The 20825-nt window shown below is 42.4% G+C and overlaps 1 protein-coding gene across 2 annotated transcripts; it reads right to left on the reverse strand.

Moving 5' to 3' along the window:
* Positions 1-1587: 1587 nt before the first annotated feature.
* On the reverse strand, positions 1588-17389 carry LOC134285524 (uncharacterized). 2 transcript variants are annotated; one of them, XM_062846455.1, is made up of 2 exons: positions 11535-17389; positions 1588-11221 (listed from the first exon to the last, which is right to left on the reverse strand). In XM_062846455.1, the coding sequence occupies exon 2, from the start codon at positions 8654-8656 to the stop codon at positions 2249-2251; it is 6408 nt and encodes a 2135-aa protein (XP_062702439.1). In that variant the 5' UTR covers positions 8657-11221; positions 11535-17389; the 3' UTR covers positions 1588-2248. The 2 variants fall into 2 exon arrangements, with proteins under 2 accessions (XP_062702439.1, XP_062702438.1); XM_062846454.1 differs by having other exon boundaries at positions 1588-11437.
* Positions 17390-20825: the final 3436 nt, after the last annotated feature.

Genomic DNA, 20825 nt, shown 5'->3' on the forward strand with positions numbered 1-20825 from the left:
ATCAACTGAAAATATTTGTTTAAAGCTGTGCTGAAAAACAGCTTGCAGTTGCTCTGGCTTAAAGCCTATCGACCTGGACATAGGCCGCTTGATTTTTAGATTGTACCTGTACGGAACACCAACTTCTTCGTTTTTACCGATGTTTTTATCTCAGCAACACAACAGGCGTTTGTTGTGAACCAAACGCCGAACGTTGTTTCACTGTTACGTATTACTCAAGGTACCACTCACTACTGTGTCTGTGAAATACAGACATTATTTGTCTGTATTATTGAACCTTGCCTGAGTAAGACTTACTTTATCAGGTTATGGGCCCAGAGCAGTTTTTACTGTAACAGTGTTTGTTAGAAGGAAGAAAGGAATGGTACCATGAAGATTCTTTTCAAAAAAGTTCTGGAATAATAATGTCCAATCAAGCTGCTGAACCTGAATGCTCAAAACGTTGAGTTTCGCCATACAGATGTAGAAGCTGGTGGCGCAAGACCTTTCGGAGGCTGTTGGCGATGGCACCGGCGATGGCGCAATCTTCCAATTGGCAGCACGATCGGGGTGTGGTGTTCCTCTTGCGGTGGGACTAGACCAAATACTTACTGAATCCAGCAGCACTCTTGTCCACAGCTATCGCGATGATGAATCGACGATGATCAGGATGACGAAACCCACAATCGTTTCACGGTACCGTTGCGAAGGGATACGGTATTACAGTCCGTGCGTGCCAACCAACAGACTAGACGGAACGCGTTACTTTCGAACACCGATACTACTCACTCAGGGTAGGAGATTCAAGAAGGAGAATAGTTAAAATCGAACGTCCAAATCGTGTGTGATAGGATTTAGGCCTTTCTAGACTCATGCCAACGTTACTCGCATTCGGAACCTTGGCGTACCAGAGTGAGAAATAAATGCCTTCACACTTGAATCTAAATCGAACTGGCCTTTTCTAGACTCATGCCAACGTTTCTCGCATTCGGAACCTTGGCTTACCAGAGTGAGAAAAAGTTCGATAGATTCAATGATTTGGGACTCGTCTAAAATCGTGTGTAGAGCACTTAGGCCTTTCTAGACTCATGCCAACGTTACTCGCATTCGGAACCTTGGCTTACCAGAGTGAGAAATAAGTGCCTCTACACTTGGATCAAAATCAAACTGGCCTTTTCTAGACTCATGCCAACGTTTCTCGCATTCGGAACCTTGGCTTACCAGAGTGAGAAAAAGTTTGACCGATCCAATGACTTAGACTTCCACGATTCTAAATATCAACACTTTAGAAGGATTGAATTATCCAATCAAGTGATCAGAATAATTTAAGCTTCGCAAGTGCAAGTTCAGGATCAAAGGAATTTGAGTAGCAAAATACTTATCCGGGAGGTATCCAGTGTGGAGTCCAAAAACAAAACTGACTGACGTCTTTATTGAGCTTCCTCTTTTATAGCCGCAGGACCTACCAAAAATTACACATGATCTTTCCTGAAAGGATGATGAAATAGCGGCTCTCGTTACGATCTACACATTTACACTTTCAGTACGTGTTTTAACATGAATATATGAGCGGCCAGATTTCTAGAATGATCTTTCGCGGGTACATGGTTTTTCGTGTTTTCACAGGAGAAATATTTTCTTCTCCGAAGAGAGAATTTTCCTGAATTTGAGCAATCTCTCTAGCTACATGATTTGATTGTATTTGTACAGAATTAGATCTACCATTCATATTTTGCACGATCCCGATGCTCAGCTGGCCTAATTTTCAAGATCAAGTTCAATGATTAATTTTGATTACATTTAGAATGCTACCGATCTGCTAGGCTATTGGTATGGTTTCCATCGGGTGTCGCTTCAGATTGTTTATTTTATCATGCTGCTCAAAGTCAGTCGAGTCCCTCAGCCGCATAGCTTTTGCTTCGTTATGCTGATAAACATTGCCGCTCTGCTCTACGTTTATAATCGCGGGCCCTATTATATTGTGGTAGGTCATGATTGTTCGAATTTAATTGGGGTTTTATGATGCGGCTCGCTTGGTTAGTTGTAGGAAATGGTTGGAAAGGAATTCGTACCGAATTGTGTGGATTCAAATGTACTTCACGCTTCGCGTTCGTAACATTCCGGCCCTCGTAAATCTACCGGGGAGATTTACCTAGTATCTTTCGATAAGCGAAGTGATCTTCCAAACATTTCCTTTACAATGTTGATTATGATAAAGTATAGTAATTATTTTTCTTATTACTATTATTGATCTTCTTATCTTGAACAACTATATCTTATTAATTGTTGGATACATACTGGCTCTGTATGGCTCTTCTACATTTTCATTTAGTTTAGTGTCGCTTTTCTCTTTGACTGATTCCAGGTCTTTTGTTCTATCGTTTTCCTTGGTGAATTTTTTGGTTTCTTCCATAAATTTCTTGTGAGATAGAAGACTAGTGAGTGAATCCCAGCATGATGCAATTAACTTCCAACTAAATCCATATATGTCATATAAAATTCTTCCATGAATAAGTGTATCGACGAAGAATTTAATAATACGCACTATTAGGTATAAACCAATAGCAGTAGATGTTAGATTGCCCAGCCAAGTAGTCCAAGATATTAACTTCTTCCAATATTTGCTGAATACATTATCCAATACCTTTTCGGAAATCATAGCTTCAAATTGAAATCCTTGTCTGTTTGGATGCTGTCCAGCCATTATTTTGTACACAACTGCGGAGGCCGCACGTTTTTCCCCTTGCTCATATATCATGTTTCTCATTTTAACCAAATTATCAGAATCATATACTCCACTTTCCATCAAGTTTGGTAGCGGTGTATAGTTCCAGCTTGTGACAATGTTAGTTGATAATTTGTTTGGGCTTGTGCTTTCTCTCAATCTCCCATCAGTTGTGTACCACCGAGACCCAAATTTAAACTTAACAGGCAACAGGGGAGTACAATCTATTTCTGTGCCTCTTGTTTGTAATATACGTGTTACTGGGGCCAAATACATGGTTATATTATTATAGTTCACTGGTAACTCTTGATAACATCTTTCTGACGCTTTGGGAGAAACATACACTGGCTTACATTCCAAAACATGAAGAACTTCTCCTGCCACGACTGCCGTATAGCCGTTTCCTTTCATAATACTTGAAACGAATTCGTTCGGATTCAATCGTGCGAGGGTTAGTTTGGTTTCCATTATAGTTCGGTCCAACTTACACATTTCAGTCATTACCATGTTGTAAATATCATTCAAATTTTGTCCAATGTAGTGTTCCACTATAGTTATTTTCGAGTTGAAATATGTGAATAGGTCTAAATTTTTTCCTGACTCTACCTTTTTAGAGAACGGTGATTTAAAATTACTGTTTTCAATAATGAGAATACGAGGATGATCAGTTGTAAATCCTGAGTACCCACAAATCCTCGTTAACTTCCGGGTTTTTATTGAAAATATTTGTGACTCGGAAATGGTGCTGTATATTACTGCTGTAGAAAGATGAACTGCTGGTTCTGAATTCATTGTTTTGTTAACCAACCCTTCATAGATAACTTCGAATTCAGTATCCTCACATGACTTATTCAAATTCATGTCCCATGTTAAATATCCTTCTTCAGAGTCCAAACAACGTCCGAGTGAATAGGGACAATACAGACCCTTCCTCAATGAAATTTGGTCATTTTCTATGTCTACATGAGCTATGTAGTCAAACAAAGAAATTTCGTACTCATAAAATACCAATGCATTTGTCCATGTATAGAAGGGTGTACTATAAGTCCCACCGTAACACTTACTTCCTGATAAACTTCCTATAATAAGTGTCTCTCCATGAGTTGTGGTATTTAATTTCAATTCATGTATCAATCTGTCATGTGTAAGTGCAACGGTCCCCAATGCGTGCACCTTTCTGCATTCTTCTGAGTTAAATTCTTTCACTATATAAGAGTATCCATATTGATATTCCGATACATGTGAGAATGCTCCACAATGTTTAATAGATCTTTTAATTATAACTTTACATTGAAATACCCTTGTTGTTGTTCTGACATTTCGTTGTAATACTTGAATTGATACTTGAGATGAAGATAAATTATTCATATGTGGAACGCATGATTCGACATCAAGAAGAGAATAGCTTGTCATATTCACCTCGGGATTGGCACAATCATAAGCAATTAAGCCTTTAGATTCAAATCCAGCTATTAATGCAATAAAAGACAATATTACAACCAATGATAACCAAGCTCTTTGCTTGATTTCTGATTTGGTATGCAACTTTTCTCTTGTTTCATGTTTGTTGTCCATATCGCTTTTAGCTCTTTTTGCCAAGTGCTTCATATTCTGATTTCCTTTACGTTTTCCCAGCATTGCGTTGTTCTTTTTCATAGTGCTTTGATTGTCTTCTTTGTTTTCTTCACATGAAATTAATAAAACACTATTGTTTTTCTTTGTTTCTTTTGTTCTTAAATTGGAGTTGGTTGATTTTTCATTAATCGGTTCTATGTTCATCCCATTCACGTCCACTACAGCGATTTTTGTAGTTGGACGAGAATAAACTCCCTTTTTCGTTTGTATCAATGCTGATCTAACCTGACCATCGTCAGCAGTATTAACTTGAATAACTCTACCTTTTAACCAAGATCCAGGTGGCATTTTTTCATCGACAATCAACACAAGGTCGTCAATTTTTATAGGATCGACTTTATTATTCCACTTGTTTCTTTTAATTAATGTAGGAATATATTCCTTTTTGAAACGGTTCCAAAAATATTTCCCATATTCCATTACACTTGAGCATTGCTTCTGATTCAAACTCCAATCAAGCGTATCGTAAGGAGGGACATACTCTCCTGCTCTTCCTATTAAAATATGAAATGGTGTCAAAACTTCATCTTCAATATTATCGACTGGTATGTGGGTTAGGGGACGCGAATTTAAAATAAATTCAGCTTGAATCAAGGCAGCTCTTAATTCCTCCACTTTTGGTATCTTACCATTGTTAGCTTGCAGCATAACATTGAGGGATTGCTTGATAATTCTGATTAACCTTTCCCATGCACCTCCAAAATGTGGGGCAGCTGGAGGATTGAATGTCCATTTTAAATCCAATTTTGCAGCTTCCCCATTATCCATTTTTTCATTGATTTCGTCAATTAACGTTTTAATAATTCTAGCTGCTCCAACAAAGTTTGTTCCGTTGTCACTAAAAAGGTGTTTAATCTTGCCTCTGCGATTTTGAAAATTACGGAGACAAACAAAAAATGAATCAGTATCAAGTTTCTCTGCAAGTTCAATATGGACTGCTCTGCTAGACATGCATGTAAATATTACACCCCATCTTTTTTCAACTGATCTTCGAATCATTACTTCCAGTGGACCAAAATAATCCACTCCTGTGTTTGTAAAAGGATAAATGAATGGTTGAGTCCTGAAGTCCGGTAAGGTGGACATCATGGGAGGAGATGGTTTTGCTTTATTAAGTATGCATTTCTGACAATACTTCTTAACTTTTTTCAATAATGATCTACACTTGAGGATCCAATATTTTTGTTGGATGGCAGCAATAACTGCATTGTCGTTATAGTGGAAATATTTTTCGTGATACGTTTTGACTACCAGAAAAGATATATAATGTTCATATGGGAGTATGATTGGAGTTCTAGCGTTTCTAGACAGACATACTGCCTTTTCCAAACGACCCTTAGCTCTAAGAACTCCATTTTGATCCAAAAATGGATTGAGCTCACGAAGTCTACTTGATTTATCTATTCCATTACTATTTGTAAGAGACACGACTTCATCGTTAAAACATTCCCACTGAGCCTTTTTAAATAAAATATTTTCTGCTTCAACCATATCCTCATAGCAGAGTTTATGCAATGGTTTTCCTTTATTGACAATCCATTTAACGAATTGTTTGAATATGTTAACATGTCTTTTCAATTTCCAAAAGTCAGAAAAATGATCGTCTTTGATGAAAGAATATTTCTCTAACTTATTGTGCAAAGAAACATAATTTCTGATTTCTTCAACTGTTTGTCCAATTTTATTTCTGGATGGCCAATTTCTTTCATTATCACTCAGAAATGATGGACCAGAAAACCACTTTGGGTTTTTCTTAACAATCTTGGTTCCTTCATCAGCAGGATTTTGATTTGAGGGAACATATCGCCATTGATCCATGTATGTTGTTTCTAAAATTTCAGCAACGCGATAAGCTACAAACTGTTTATATTTTCTATGCTCACTATTGATCCACGCTAGTACAGTTTGACTATCTGTCCACATTATGATTCTTGATATATTCAAGCGCAACTCTTTTTTAACTGTGTTCATTAAACGAGTACCAAGTACGGCACCTTGTAGTTCTAGACGAGGTATTGAAATTTTCTTTAATGGAGCAACTCGAGATTTTGCTGCTATCAACGTAACCATTGCTCCATTATTAGTTTTATTTCTCAAATAAACTACGGCTGCAAATGCATCTTCTGAAGCATCAACGAATGTGTGTAATTCGTAATACTCTGCTGATGGGTGTGTAACACACCTGGGAATTTCAATTTTCGAAACTTGATTCATCATTTGTAGCCACAATTTCCACTGATTAAATGCTCTCTCAGAGATAGGAGTATCCCAGTCAGAAGTTTCTTTATGTAATCTCTGAAGTAAAATTTTTCCATGAATAATAAAATTTGATATGAGCCCTAGTGGATCATAGATGCTCATTACAAACGAAAGCACTTCGCGTTTTGTTGGCATTTGATCTTTTCTTAATATGTTTTCACCCAGTTTATCAAATTTGACTCGATATTGCAAAGAGTCTCTTTTAATATTCCAAAACACTCCGAGTACCTTTTCGGTAATTGAATCTTTATGTTCAAATTGTTTCGTTTCTACTATCTGAACTCTTTCTTTTGGAATGTGATTAATCAATTTATTTTTATTTGAAATAAAATTTCTTATAAAGAATCCACCATACTGATGAATTTTTATTATTTCATTAACCGTTTTAATTGCTTCTTCCATGCTTGAAAAACTGTCTAGATAATCATCCACATAATGTTGGTTGACAATTGCAGTAGATGCAACTGGAAATTGATTTTCAAATAATTTAGCATTATAATTTTTTACTGCTTGGGCACAAGCGGGTGAACAAGTTGAGCCAAATATCATGGATTCCATGACATAAATATTCGGTTGTGCATCTGGGTTACAATTACGCCAGAGATATCGTTGAGCATACTGATCTTCCTTTATAATTTTAATTTGCTGAAACATTTCCATAATATCTCCAGATACTGCAATACTGTGTTCTCTAAATCTCAAGAGAACTCCAAAAAGTCCCATCAAATTATCAGGACCAGTCATTAGTTCGGAATTAAATGATATTCCTTGGACTTCTGCCGCTGCATCGAATACAACTCGTGGCTTTGGCGGAACCTTATTCTTGTTAATGACAATGAAATGAGGCAAATAAAATATTCTGGGATTCTCACTCATCAGCTCTGCAGGTGAAAGCTGTCTAGCGTAACCTTTCTCCAAGAAATCTCTAAATTTTTCATTTGCCCAATCTTTTAATTCTGGGTTCTTCATTAGAGACCTTTCTAGTGATTTTAGTCTGTTCAGGGCATTGTTATAGCTTGGAGGAAAACTAGATTTATCATTCTTCCACAAAAGACCTAGTTCATAATGTCCATCCTTATAATTGAGAGTTTGATTAAGAATTTTCTCTGTCCTTTCGTCATCTTTTGATTTAGGGAGCTCCTCAATGATTTTAACTCCAAAATTTTCTAACGAACAAAAATCTTCTAACATTTTGGAGAGATTTTCTGCTTCCTTTTCTTCTTTAATTGACATTGAAAAATAATCATCTTCCCTACAGATCTTACCAAAAATCAGCCAACCGAGTTTGGTTCTTACTGCCATAGGAGAGTTTTCATCAGCGTGTCTTCTGTCAGTTGTCATCAGGAGGTGGGGATGCTCCAGCCCAATTAATATAGTTGGTTTTGCATCATGATATCCGTCGATATCCAAGTCTGCCAAATACTCGAAACGTTTTTTGATGTGCTTGATCTTCAGTGATTGCTTTGGCAATTGTAAATCCGGAATTGTTCTAACACCTTTCATGACGTACTGCTTGCCTTTCCCTTGTATTTGGATGTTAACTCGTTTACTCGGAGTTTCTTTTGATAAATTTTGCGTCCAAGTGAGGCATAATGGATCAGATTTTCCATCAAGCCCCAACTGATCTGCGATGGCTTCGTCGATCAAGCTAAGTGATGATCCCGGATCCAGAAATGCAAATGTATTGATGACTTTGTCCTTGTTGCTCAGTTTTACAGGTATTATTTGAAAGTACACATCCTTTTTATATCCATGATGATTATTCCTCTCCGATTTGTATTGTTGTTGCTTAGGTTGATGTAATAATCGATGATGCTTGCTTTTACATCCATTCAATTTACATTCCGTCTTTTTGGGGCAAAACCTTAAGTAATGGCCTTTTCCAAGACAAGAGAAACAGAGTTGGTTTTGCGATAATATTTCCTTACGTTGATTAACGTTTGCAGCTTTTAATTTGTTGCATTGCTGAGTTTTATGATTTAAATTGCAAATGTTGCACAAATCGTTGGATTTAGTGTGAACATGTATTCTAGATTTTGCAGGATGTGTCGCTGGCATTACATTTCTAGATGTTCCAGATGTGGGTAACAATAATCGAAGTGTCGATGCATGTGGTTTCAACCACTTGCTCAGATCAATCAGTGTGGCTGCACCACTTCTGTCCAACTAATTTGCAAATTAAATGGTAACTTTTTCGTGATATCTTCAATTAGGCGATGGTCACGTAAAAAGTCTATTTTCTTCAACGATTCCATGTTTGTTACAAGATTGTCCAGAGCGTCCGATAACTCAACAGGGTTTACTCGTATTTGGTGAAGTACTTTCATCAAGTCGCTTAACAGCTGCTTATAAACAGTTTCAGGTCTTCCGAAAGTTTCTTCAAGTCGTTTAATGATTTGCGGGACATTCGCTGCGCTTATCATCAAATTTGCAACGCATTTTGCTGCAGATCCACTCAACGCTTGTTCCAACCGGTTTAAATTCTCCAAATTAGTGAATGCTCCTTCTATTGTAGTATCATCATAAATATTTTTAAATTTTGGCCAATCACGTGGAGCTCCATTGAAGGCTGGAAGTTTAATTAGGCCTTGTCTTTTGAAATATGGTGTTGCATCATTGTTTCTTGCTAACGCATTACTTATCGATTGATTTATATGCTCTGACAGATTTTGTTTTTGTAGCTTGTCGAGCAGGTCATTGCGTTCAATTTCCAATTGTGTGCATTTTACGCATAAAAACTTTTCTTGTTTAGTCGGTTTATGATCCAGCTTTGCACACGTTAAGTGAAACCAGCGGTCACACTCATCGCAACATACCATATCACACACTGTATCATCCTCATTACAAAGACGGCAATGTCCGTTCTTGTTCAATATGAACCTTGTAGACATGTTTGCTGATTCCCAGGTTAGCTTCGGGATTTCCTTGAGTTCACTCAAACCTCGTTGCATAAAAGTCGCCGTCCAAGACTGTCTGCACAGTGCTGTATCTCGTACCACCAAAACCTTGTGAATGTCAGTTCACTTTCACTAATTTTTCACGACTGTTCAGTTCAATATTGCCTTCCCTAAAAGGGCGCTAGTCACTATGGCACGACTAGACCAATCTGTGAATGTAAATTCACTTATATTCTTCAGGATATCGTTGAGTTCAATGTTGCCTTTCCCGAAGGGAGCTAGTCACTATGGCACGACTAGACCAAATTTCTACTTGTGAATGTCAGTTCACTTCTAATTGCCTTCCCAAAAAGGGCGCTAGTCACTATGGCACGACTAGACCGATTTGTGAATGTCTGTTCACTTATATTCTTCACGATATCGTTGAGTTCAATGATGCCTTCCCAAAAAAAGGGCGCTAGTCACTGTGGCACGACTAGACCAACTAGACCTTTTCAGGTCAGTCACATAAAAACAATCGTGATTTATTTTTCTTCTTTGTTCTGGATTGCTGGGTATTCGTATTCCTTTTCACTTGGTTATCGTGAATTGGGTTCTCCTTGTTCCTTGCACACTTGTGTCACTTGTACCGCGAGTTTCCTTGCCTGTATAGGCTTATTTGCCACTATCCGTGAATGTCAGTTCACAGTTTGGATCCGATAGAATTGTAACCGTATAATTTGTGACTATGCATAACACTCAGACTGCACTCTTGGCGACAGTAAACCACGTTACAACTCGAAAAAACACTATTCTTGATTATTCGTTTTCAGTGATTATTCAGTTCACTTTAATTTGCCTTCCCGAAAAGGGCGCTAGTCACTATGGCACGACTAGACCAGTTTGTGAATGTCAGTTCACAGTTCGGATCCTATAGAATTGTAACCGTATAACTTGTGACTATGCACAACACTCAGACTGCACTCTTGGCGACAGTAAACCACGTTACAACTCGAAAAAACACTATTCGTTGGCATTGACTTCTACCCACTTTGCAATCAGTTAATTCACTATGCTTAACGTTGACAGTCTTCCACAATTTTATTGTGGATTCAAATTCACTTTCCGGCACTATTTTTCAGCAAACATAATCCATAAGTACTCTTTTTCTTCAGTACTTGTCACTGTTCACGACAAGGTTCACGACGGTTTGATGATATTCAGTGTTCAATATTCTTCACTGTTTCACACTAGACTCGGTGTCGATTTCCACTGTTCAGCGCGCTCCTGGAGTTCGATTTTCCTTCCTCTCAGGCAGGCCACCAAAATGTTGGTGGCAGTAGCTCCTCCTCTCTGGAGCCACCAAAATTGTTGGCGTTGGCACCGGGGCGCAATCTTCCAATTGGCAGCACGATCGGGGTGTGGTGTTCCTCTTGCGGTGGGACTAGACCAAATACTTACTGAATCCAGCAGCACTCTTGTCCACAGCTATCGCGATGATGAATCGACGATGATCAGGATGACGAAACCCACAATCGTTTCACGGTACCGTTGCGAAGGGATACGGTATTACAGTCCGTGCGTGCCAACCAACAGACTAGACGGAACGCGTTACTTTCGAACACCGATACTACTCACTCAGGGTAGGAGATTCAAGAAGGAGAATAGTTAAAATCGAACGTCCAAATCGTGTGTGATAGGATTTAGGCCTTTCTAGACTCATGCCAACGTTACTCGCATTCGGAACCTTGGCGTACCAGAGTGAGAAATAAATGCCTTCACACTTGAATCTAAATCGAACTGGCCTTTTCTAGACTCATGCCAACGTTTCTCGCATTCGGAACCTTGGCTTACCAGAGTGAGAAAAAGTTCGATAGATTCAATGATTTGGGACTCGTCTAAAATCGTGTGTAGAGCACTTAGGCCTTTCTAGACTCATGCCAACGTTACTCGCATTCGGAACCTTGGCTTACCAGAGTGAGAAATAAGTGCCTCTACACTTGGATCAAAATCAAACTGGCCTTTTCTAGACTCATGCCAACGTTTCTCGCATTCGGAACCTTGGCTTACCAGAGTGAGAAAAAGTTTGACCGATCCAATGACTTAGACTTCCACGATTCTAAATATCAACACTTTAGAAGGATTGAATTATCCAATCAAGTGATCAGAATAATTTAAGCTTCGCAAGTGCAAGTTCAGGATCAAAGGAATTTGAGTAGCAAAATACTTATCCGGGAGGTATCCAGTGTGGAGTCCAAAAACAAAACTGACTGACGTCTTTATTGAGCTTCCTCTTTTATAGCCGCAGGACCTACCAAAAATTACACATGATCTTTCCTGAAAGGATGATGAAATAGCGGCTCTCGTTACGATCTACACATTTACACTTTCAGTACGTGTTTTAACATGAATATATGAGCGGCCAGATTTCTAGAATGATCTTTCGCGGGTACATGGTTTTTCGTGTTTTCACAGGAGAAATATTTTCTTCTCCGAAGAGAGAATTTTCCTGAATTTGAGCAATCTCTCTAGCTACATGATTTGATTGTATTTGTACAGAATTAGATCTACCATTCATATTTTGCACGATCCCGATGCTCAGCTGGCCTAATTTTCAAGATCAAGTTCAATGATTAATTTTGATTACATTTAGAATGCTACCGATCTGCTAGGCTATTGGTATGGTTTCCATCGGGTGTCGCTTCAGATTGTTTATTTTATCATGCTGCTCAAAGTCAGTCGAGTCCCTCAGCCGCATAGCTTTTGCTTCGTTATGCTGATAAACATTGCCGCTCTGCTCTACGTTTATAATCGCGGGCCCTATTATATTGTGGTAGGTCATGATTGTTCGAATTTAATTGGGGTTTTATGATGCGGCTCGCTTGGTTAGTTGTAGGAAATGGTTGGAAAGGAATTCGTACCGAATTGTGTGGATTCAAATGTACTTCACGCTTCGCGTTCGTAACAGAGGCATCATTTCGTTGCAGATAGGGGAAGCACTTCGTGGATCCGAAAAATACAACTCTTTGGCTTTTCCACCAAGACTGTCATCATAAAGGAACAAACCTTTCATGCCGTGAAGACGCGTAATGCAAGAGATCCTTAACCAAGCAAAATGTCAGAACAAACTCTGGCAACTACCTGCGCCATCGACCGGAGTATTTACGGGCTGAAACAAAAGGCGAAAACCCTAAAAGGAGCGTGGGATGACGTCATTGGCAAGTCTGCCAACTGATCATCGGTTCGAATGGGTTCCACCAATATGCGTCCAGATGCGATGTGGTCACGGATAAAGTGATGCTTGTTATCGATATGTTTGACCCGTTTGCAATCCAGATTTTGGGCCATCCCGATGCAGCCACGGTTGTCCTCATAGATCGTCATAGGTTTCGCAATCTTCACGCCAAGAGTCCGGATAGCCAATCGCATCTGCTACGCCCGCGCTCAAGGCTATGTATTCAGCTTCACTGGATGAGGTAACCACTGACGTCTGCTTCTTGCTTGACCACGATACCGTGTTCCCGTAGACTTGAAACAAGAATCCACTCACCGACTTTCGATCCGAGGTATCAGTAGCCTAGTCCGCATCGGCAAATCCAACCAATGGCTCGGTATCCTTGTTCCGTTGGTACTTCAAAAACGTTCCCTTGGTGCCTTTCATGTACCGCACCACTCGCTTCAACGCCGTCCAGTGGGTTTGCTCAGGGTGCTGCTGGTATCGTCCCAAATATCCAAGAGAGAAACAAATGTCCGGCCGAGTTGACATCATAATGTACATTAAACTGCCTAAGACTTCCCGGTACGGCTCTTCTATGGCTTCTCCTTTACTGCGGACAAGCTGAAGCCCTTTCTCCATCGGCGTTCTTGTTGGATTGCAATCTTGCATTTGAAACTTCTTCAGAACCTTGTCTATACTTGCTTCTTGCGAAAAGTTCATCTTGCCCGACTCCTGGTCATAGACGATTTTCATTCCAAGGAAGTGTTGGACCATGTCGCAATCCGTCATCTTGAAAAACTGGGACAACTTTTTCTTCACAGCTTCAATCGTTTTGATTCGTGCTCTCATGATCAGCAAATCGTCGACGTATATCACTATGTAGACATCATCATTCCCCCTCTTGTCGACGCGGGTATACAAGCATTAGTCATGCTGTGATCTTTTGAATCCGAGCTTCAACAGCACGTTCAACAGGATTTGGTTCAGCTTCTCGTTCCAGCACTTGGGAGCCTGCTTCAACCCGTATAGCGACTTCTGTAGCTTGCACACTGTTCCAGGATCCGCTTTGACACCGTCAGGTACTGCCATATAAATGTCCTCTTGAAGATCGCCGTGCAGAAAAGCCGTCTTCACATCCATCTGGTGTACGATTAGTCCTCTCTGCAACGCAACAGCTAAAGCCACTCGCATCGTCGTCAGCTTGGCTACCGGGGCATACGTTTCATGATAATCGAGCCCGGGCTTCTGGAGGAATCCTTTTACGACTAGTCTAGCCTTGTGCCTCACATGGTTTCCATCAGCATCTTCTTTACGGCAGAATACCCACTTTGGTTGTAACGGTTTCACTCCAGCAGGACATCTCACTAGCCGCCATACCAGTGGTCCAGGTCGTCACGGTTCTCGATCTCATTGTAGCATTGAGGTGGATCTGGGAGCCTGCGCTCCCGTTCGCTGCGCCTAGTGGTTGACTCTGGACAGTCGCACTTCTATGTTGCGAAGAGAGCGCCCCAGGGTTTTCTTCCTCTACAAACTCTTCGAAAATAGCTTCATCATCGGATTCGTTACCAGGGTTGTCGCCAGCTATTTCACAAGGATCTTCTTAAATTGGATCTCACGCTTCCCCCTCTGGCTGACACAGGACAGGGATAACCAAGGGAACTTGGCTAGCTTCATCAGGTTTCTCATCATACGGAAAACATTCTACATTGAATTTGACGCGTCTTGCAATCACAAGTTTTCTTGCAGCTCTGTCGCAAAGCCTGTATCCATTCGGGGCATAACGATAACCAATCATTATCGTCTGGCGACTCTTGGGGTCCAACTTCTTCCGCTGCTGAGCCGGGATCCACGTCATTGCTTTACATCCAAAAATCTTTACCTTGCTGAGGTCCGGTTTCACACTAGTTCATCTTTCGGCTGGAGTTACGTTTCCTGCCAATCTTATCGTAGGACATCGATTCAGCAGATACGTCGCAGTCAGGGCCGCTTCTGACCACATATTCTTCGGAACCTTCGAATCTATTAGCATGGATCTGACTTTCTCAACCAAAGTCCGATTGAATCGTTCAGCAACCCCGTTTTGCTGTGGGGAGTACACCACCGTAGGTTGAACTTGAATGCCTCGCTTCTTGTAGTAGTAGTTCAGTCGAAAAATATGCACAACATTGATCCACTGTGAGCTTGCTGATTCGTGACTGCCACTGGGTGGTGGCCATAGCTTTATATTCCTTGAAACAACGAAATACCTCTGACTTGCGCTTGATCATGTAGATTACGGCAAAGTGTGTCCAGTCATCTATAAACGATACGAAATATCGCGATCCGTCCCAGGCTGGCGGATCTATGGGGCCACACTTAGGGCCACACACATCGGAATGAATTCGCTCCAGGGGACGAGTGCCACGCTCCCTTACGCCGTCGAACGGTTCCCGACATTGCTTTGCCATCACACACGTATCGCAGAATCCGATTCCTTCAAGCTTCTCAACAAATCCGTTGGTCATTCCGTGCTTCATGAGAGTGTTCATGGCTTGTTGGCTTGCATGTCCCAAGCGGCGATGCCACAACTTACTCGTTTCGGCCACGCTGATATTGGCTTGACCCTTCGATCCAACGTCCAATTCTAGCTGGTACAGGTTGCCACGAAGATACGCCACTCCAATCAGATTTCCGTCCTTCCTGAACTCCGCACGATCAGGACCTCCACGACCAGTGAATAAAACATCAACTCCGGCCTGCGAGAGCTTCTTGACCGAGAGTAGGTTTTCTCGCAAATCCGGTAGGAGCACAACGTTCTGAATATGGAATTCAATTCCTTTGTTCGACATACCTTTTATTTCTCCGGCATACTTTCCGACCAGCGTCATATCGTTCTTGACCACATCGATAACGAATGGATCCTTCAACATTCGCATGGACTTCAGATGACTCACATGGTTCACGAGGTGATCGCTGCACCCCGAGTCAACGCAAAACCGGATCTTCCCAGCTTAGATCTTCTTACCGTCGCCGTTTGCCATGAACGCGACCGCCTTACTGTCAACAGCAGCGTTTGCATTACCTTCCGGTTTCTTCACACGGCAGTCTTTCTTCATATGCCCGGTTTTTCCGCACCGATGGCACTTGCTAGCAAACTTCTTTGGGTTCTTCCAGGAGTTCTTCTTAGTACCTCCTACGAACGCCGCTCCGATATCTTTACCCGAGTCATCCAGGCGGTCTGCCCGCTTGCTTTCTTCAGCCAGCAGCCGCTGCTTGACTGTCTCCAGCTTCAGGTCCTTCTCCGCCAGATTCTCGAGTGCCGTCACCAGGGGATCGTAACTATCGGGTAAAGTGAGGAATATTTGGGCTACCAAATCACCTTCCTCCATCTTGGCTCCAGCGGACTTGAGTTGCCGGACTAGGTCATCGAACACGTTGAAATGGACTCGCACGGACGTTCCCTCCTTCTTGCGCAACCGGGCCAACTGCTTCCTCAGCAACGTTTGGCTTGAAACAGACCGCTTCACAACGGTTTCTTCCAGAGCCTTCCACATTTCAGACGCCGTTTCCTTCTCCCGGACAACTTCAAGAATTTCATCCGCAACGAATGCTACCAGCACCGACTTGGCCTTCCTGTCCGTCTGCTCCCATTTCGCTCTGGTCGCATCGCCTACAGCTGGGGCCAAGGCTGGGGCTGGGGCTTCTCCCGTTAGCACCGAGGAAACTTCCACTGCATCCAAATGTAGCTTGACTCGGAAACGCCAGTTTTCGTAATTCGGCCCGGTCAGCTGCGGGATTCCTTCCTTTGACGAGCCCATAACCTATTGTAATAGGAAGGACTGAGGCGGATGGACTAAACAGATAACACCGACTTGAACAGTAACAAGTAACAGTTTATTAATAGTAAGATGTGAACAGTAGGAGAGCTTGGTGTAGAATGAGGTGAAAACTTTTCTCCAAGGGCGCCTGTCAGCTTTTCAAGGCCTACTTGGCAAGGCCTACTTCTTCATCTACATATTATTCAACGCGAAGAGTCCAGTAGCTAATTTGGCCCAGGAAGTGTGTTTAAAAAGTAAAGACATACATAGACGGAACTGTGGAACGGTATGAATCCCGTTTGAATTTCAAGGGCTTTCTCCAGGTCAAAGGCGTTGACTAAAATGTAACGTTTTTTCAGTGGTTCGGTACACTGCCATTCGGTATTTGGGGTAAATGACTGCTAAGATGAACCTCCAGATGCATTAGCTAGATGTGGTGACGGCGTTCCTACAAGGAGATCTTAGTGTGGAAGACATTTGTATGGTACAGCCAGAAGGGTTCATTGACCCGCCTTCTCTTAGGGAAGTTTATATGGTCGGTTACGGAAAGCTTTATATGGTATGGAGCAAGACGGGCACGGGAGGATGCGGAACTTAAAAGTTGAACACTGAGTTAGAGCGTTCTTCCTTACACAGATCGAAAAAAGAGTGTAAAATTCTGTGACATATGATGCACATGATTGGAGCGTGGGATATCACAGAAGTTTACATGACACATCATGTAAAAGTCATAAAATATCATGTAAACTTCCATTATATGGCATGTAATTCAGCATGACTCTGAGTATTTACATGACATATAACACAAATTTACATGATATATCATATAAACCATCATAACACTAAGTTTACATGACTAAAATTAAGTTTACATGACGAGTAAATATCATTATTTTTATCTGTATAGATACATGCAAATACTTCAAAATTGATGGTGGTATGGCCTGATTGTGGCCGTCTACGTGAACAACACGTTGGTGTTTTCAAACAACCCCTGCCAGCGTTCGGTGGAAAGGTTGAAGAAGAAGCTGATGATCAAGTCCCGAATAAAGGGCTTCGCACTGGCCACCAATATTCTCGGGATGCGAGTGATCAGAGAAGGCAGTCGAGTAATACTCGATCACGGGGGTTGGACGAATTGCTGCACCACCGTTTCAAAGTGCTGATTGTAATGTGGTTGCCTCATGTCGGCGCTGCCTTCCATCCTATAACTTATGGGATTTCGCAAGTTCAGAAGAAGACTCATGACTAGCGTTGATCCGGTTCAGAGCGCAGTCTCTCTAAGACCACCAGTTATCTACGCAAGCAGCGTTAGCAGTGAAATAGAGGAAGCAAAGGTTAATCTGTTCGCGAGAGATCACCAGGTTAAATCACTACGACGAGCGGTTAGGGTGGGAGCTGAATAAGCCAGGAAACATGACGGAGAAAACGCAGATGATTGAGGTTGACCACACGTGGGCGCTGTACTGCATCAAGAGAAGCGATGAAAGAGCCGCTGAACAGCTCGGCAGGCTGATTGGTTACACCAGCGGGCGGAATAACCTCAACAAGGATATTCAACAGGGCCTGGTGAACTCCATAAGTCGCCCAAGCAACACGCATGGTTAGCTGCCGTGGCTGTTTTGTAACCATGTGTGTTGCTTGGGCGATGAGTCTGGCCAAGAAAGAGTACGACCTTATGACTGAAGAGTGAAGCGCGGTTCATGCACGCAAAGCGGAAATGTACACCCGAACAGATAGCTTTTTCTTTGTCGGAAGCCGCCATTGTTAGCGCATGGAAACATGCAGCTAGCGGGAGCCGCTCGGGAGAAAGGATAATCCGCCCTATGGCTCGAGCTGCATGGTCGAAACCTGCCAAAGAAGCGTGACCCGCTGGGTGTATGATGCGTCTGACAGAGGACGACATGTTGTCCTAGATGAAGGTGACGGCCAACACTAATAACCAAACCAGGCACATAAGCCTTTTCAAGAGGGAACCAGGTCAAGGAGAAGAAGCCCCAAAAGCTTAACTTGCAGGGGAAGAAAAACCCCTCAATCACGAAAAGAGGAAACATCTGAGGAAAAAAGTTAAGCCAACGCTCAGTACGCCGAGGTACTGAGAGCAATGAAAGCTGGCTCTCGTCATTGGGCGCGGATGTAACAATCATCCGGTGCATTAGGACGGAAGAGATAATGCTGGTGCTGAAGAAGGAGACGGCTCAAAAGGGCACCCCTACAAGGTGCTAGCCCAGGAAGTCCTTAGCGTAAGGAAGTTGCAAGTCAGAGCCCTGTTGACGGAGGCGACATTCCCGTGCAAAAACTTGGTCAAGATTGCCGATGCCGAGAAGGTTATAGCCATCCAGCAGCAGTGCGAGATAGATGCACCAAGTTCACCAATGCGCCTGCGTAAGGGCCCAACAGGTAGTCAGAACGCTGCGGTTAAGCTCCGATGTGCCCGCTCAGCATCAATAAACCCCTGACACAACAGTCGACAATGAAGCAGGCCACACAGCTGGACCTAACCTCCGTGTGACCGAATAACTGTGGCCGTTTCTGTGACATTTAGTCTTGAAGTTAAGTACAGATATTGCCTAACTAGCGGACCCGTGCCGCATTCTCTCGATAACGGGAACAAGGTGGCGGATAGGGTTACGCTTGCGATGACCTGTACAACTGGTTTCCGTTTCAAGAGATAGTTTACACACCAAACGATGTTTCCGCAATAGCAAAGATCAACGGTGTGTACTACTACAGTTGCTGTTCCTTCCAGGTTATCGATAGACCTGTCTTGTACATGCTAGGTCGCTATTCAGCGCAATGACGGAATTAAGCCCCGCTGACGACTTCAACGTCAGCGTGATCGAATGAGGTAGCCGCTTGACTATCTTAGACTGGAGGATAGGCGATCGGTACGCACAGTGACCATCAGACAGCCATAGGCTAGGGTCATCGACAGCCATCGAGGATGGCTTAGCTCGCGCTTCAACCATCCGACATTTGTGGAGCGATTATTAAAGGAGGGAAACACCGACGACCACACAGTTCGAAAAAAACCTGTAAGTTTATGACGGATCGAATGTAACAAAAGGACCCCGCATATATGATGGAAATTTTTGTGCGATCTTAAAATTACATTGCAGATATCTGTTAGAAAATATAAAGAGAAATTGAGCTCCGAGCGAGAATCGAACTCAGATCTTTGGGGTGTGAGTAGCACGCCTGAGCTCTCTCGGCTATCTCAGCTTGTTGAAAAGCAGACAGTCAAAGTGAAACTGCTTCTACCATAATGCACGCATTCCCGACATGCTCCAGCTGCTGCAGAGAGTACTGAGAGAGAAAACGAGGAAACCGCCACAGCTGCGAGCAGCCGTTTGTTTAGCTGATGATGGAGAGTGGCTGGCATGATTTATAGCAGATGCATGTAAATTTAAAGCGAATGTGCTTTAAAATCTGTAAACAAGCCGTCTGACCAGCAGCGGGCTGCTCGGCTGACGTTAAATGTTAGTGATTTACATTTTTCTGCCGCAAATTTCAGTTGATCTTCTTACTGTTTAACTTTCATATTTTTTTGCTGTGCAGTCTTGCGACGATCTTGATATCAAGTCGATCCTTACAAAGGAATGGGCATCGACCAGTGCAGAGATGGATGCCCAGGAATCGCAGTACCCCGCGCATCCTGCCGAAGAACTATAGGACGGATGCAAAGGGTTCGCACTGATGGGGGTAGAACGGAGCGAAGTGAGACCTACAGGGCGGCTAAACTGGCACTGAGCAAGAAATTCAAGGCATGTAAGTGTACGTTCTTCGATAATCTTTGCTAGGCAGCCAACTCGAACTTCTGAGACGCCGCCTACAGGTTAGTCATGGCCAATACGAAGGACGCGTCGGCAGCCCCATAACACTCCCCCGAGATGATAAGATGCTGTTCCCACGTCACGACTCATGACCATATGGCCAAATTGATTAAAGCCAGGTAACGCTGACTTGTTCATGCCTGGGCAAAGGCGAATTTTCGGAGATGTGGACAATACAAAGATTGTTTGTGCTGCCCAAACACAGGAAGCTTCCTGGCGACTCGTCAGCGTACAGACCAATCTGTAGTCTATACCGAGAGGTCAGATGACTCTGGGCTCTCGGATAACCAGTTTGGCTTTTGGAAGCCATGGTTGTGACTGTGTATTGAGGCTCATACTATCACCGGGCGTAAAGCTGGTGGGTTTTGCCAACGACATTACCCTCGTGCTATACGAAGAATCGTTTCATGTAGTGGAGCTGACAGTTACGCATTCGAACGCCATACTGTAGGATTTAGTTGCACAGAAGCCTCCAAAATGCTTCAAATATTTTCACACTCACAG

This window comes from Aedes albopictus, chromosome 1 (genome assembly GCF_035046485.1).
Source record: "Aedes albopictus strain Foshan chromosome 1, AalbF5, whole genome shotgun sequence".
Classification (NCBI taxonomy): domain Eukaryota; kingdom Metazoa; phylum Arthropoda; class Insecta; order Diptera; family Culicidae; genus Aedes; species Aedes albopictus.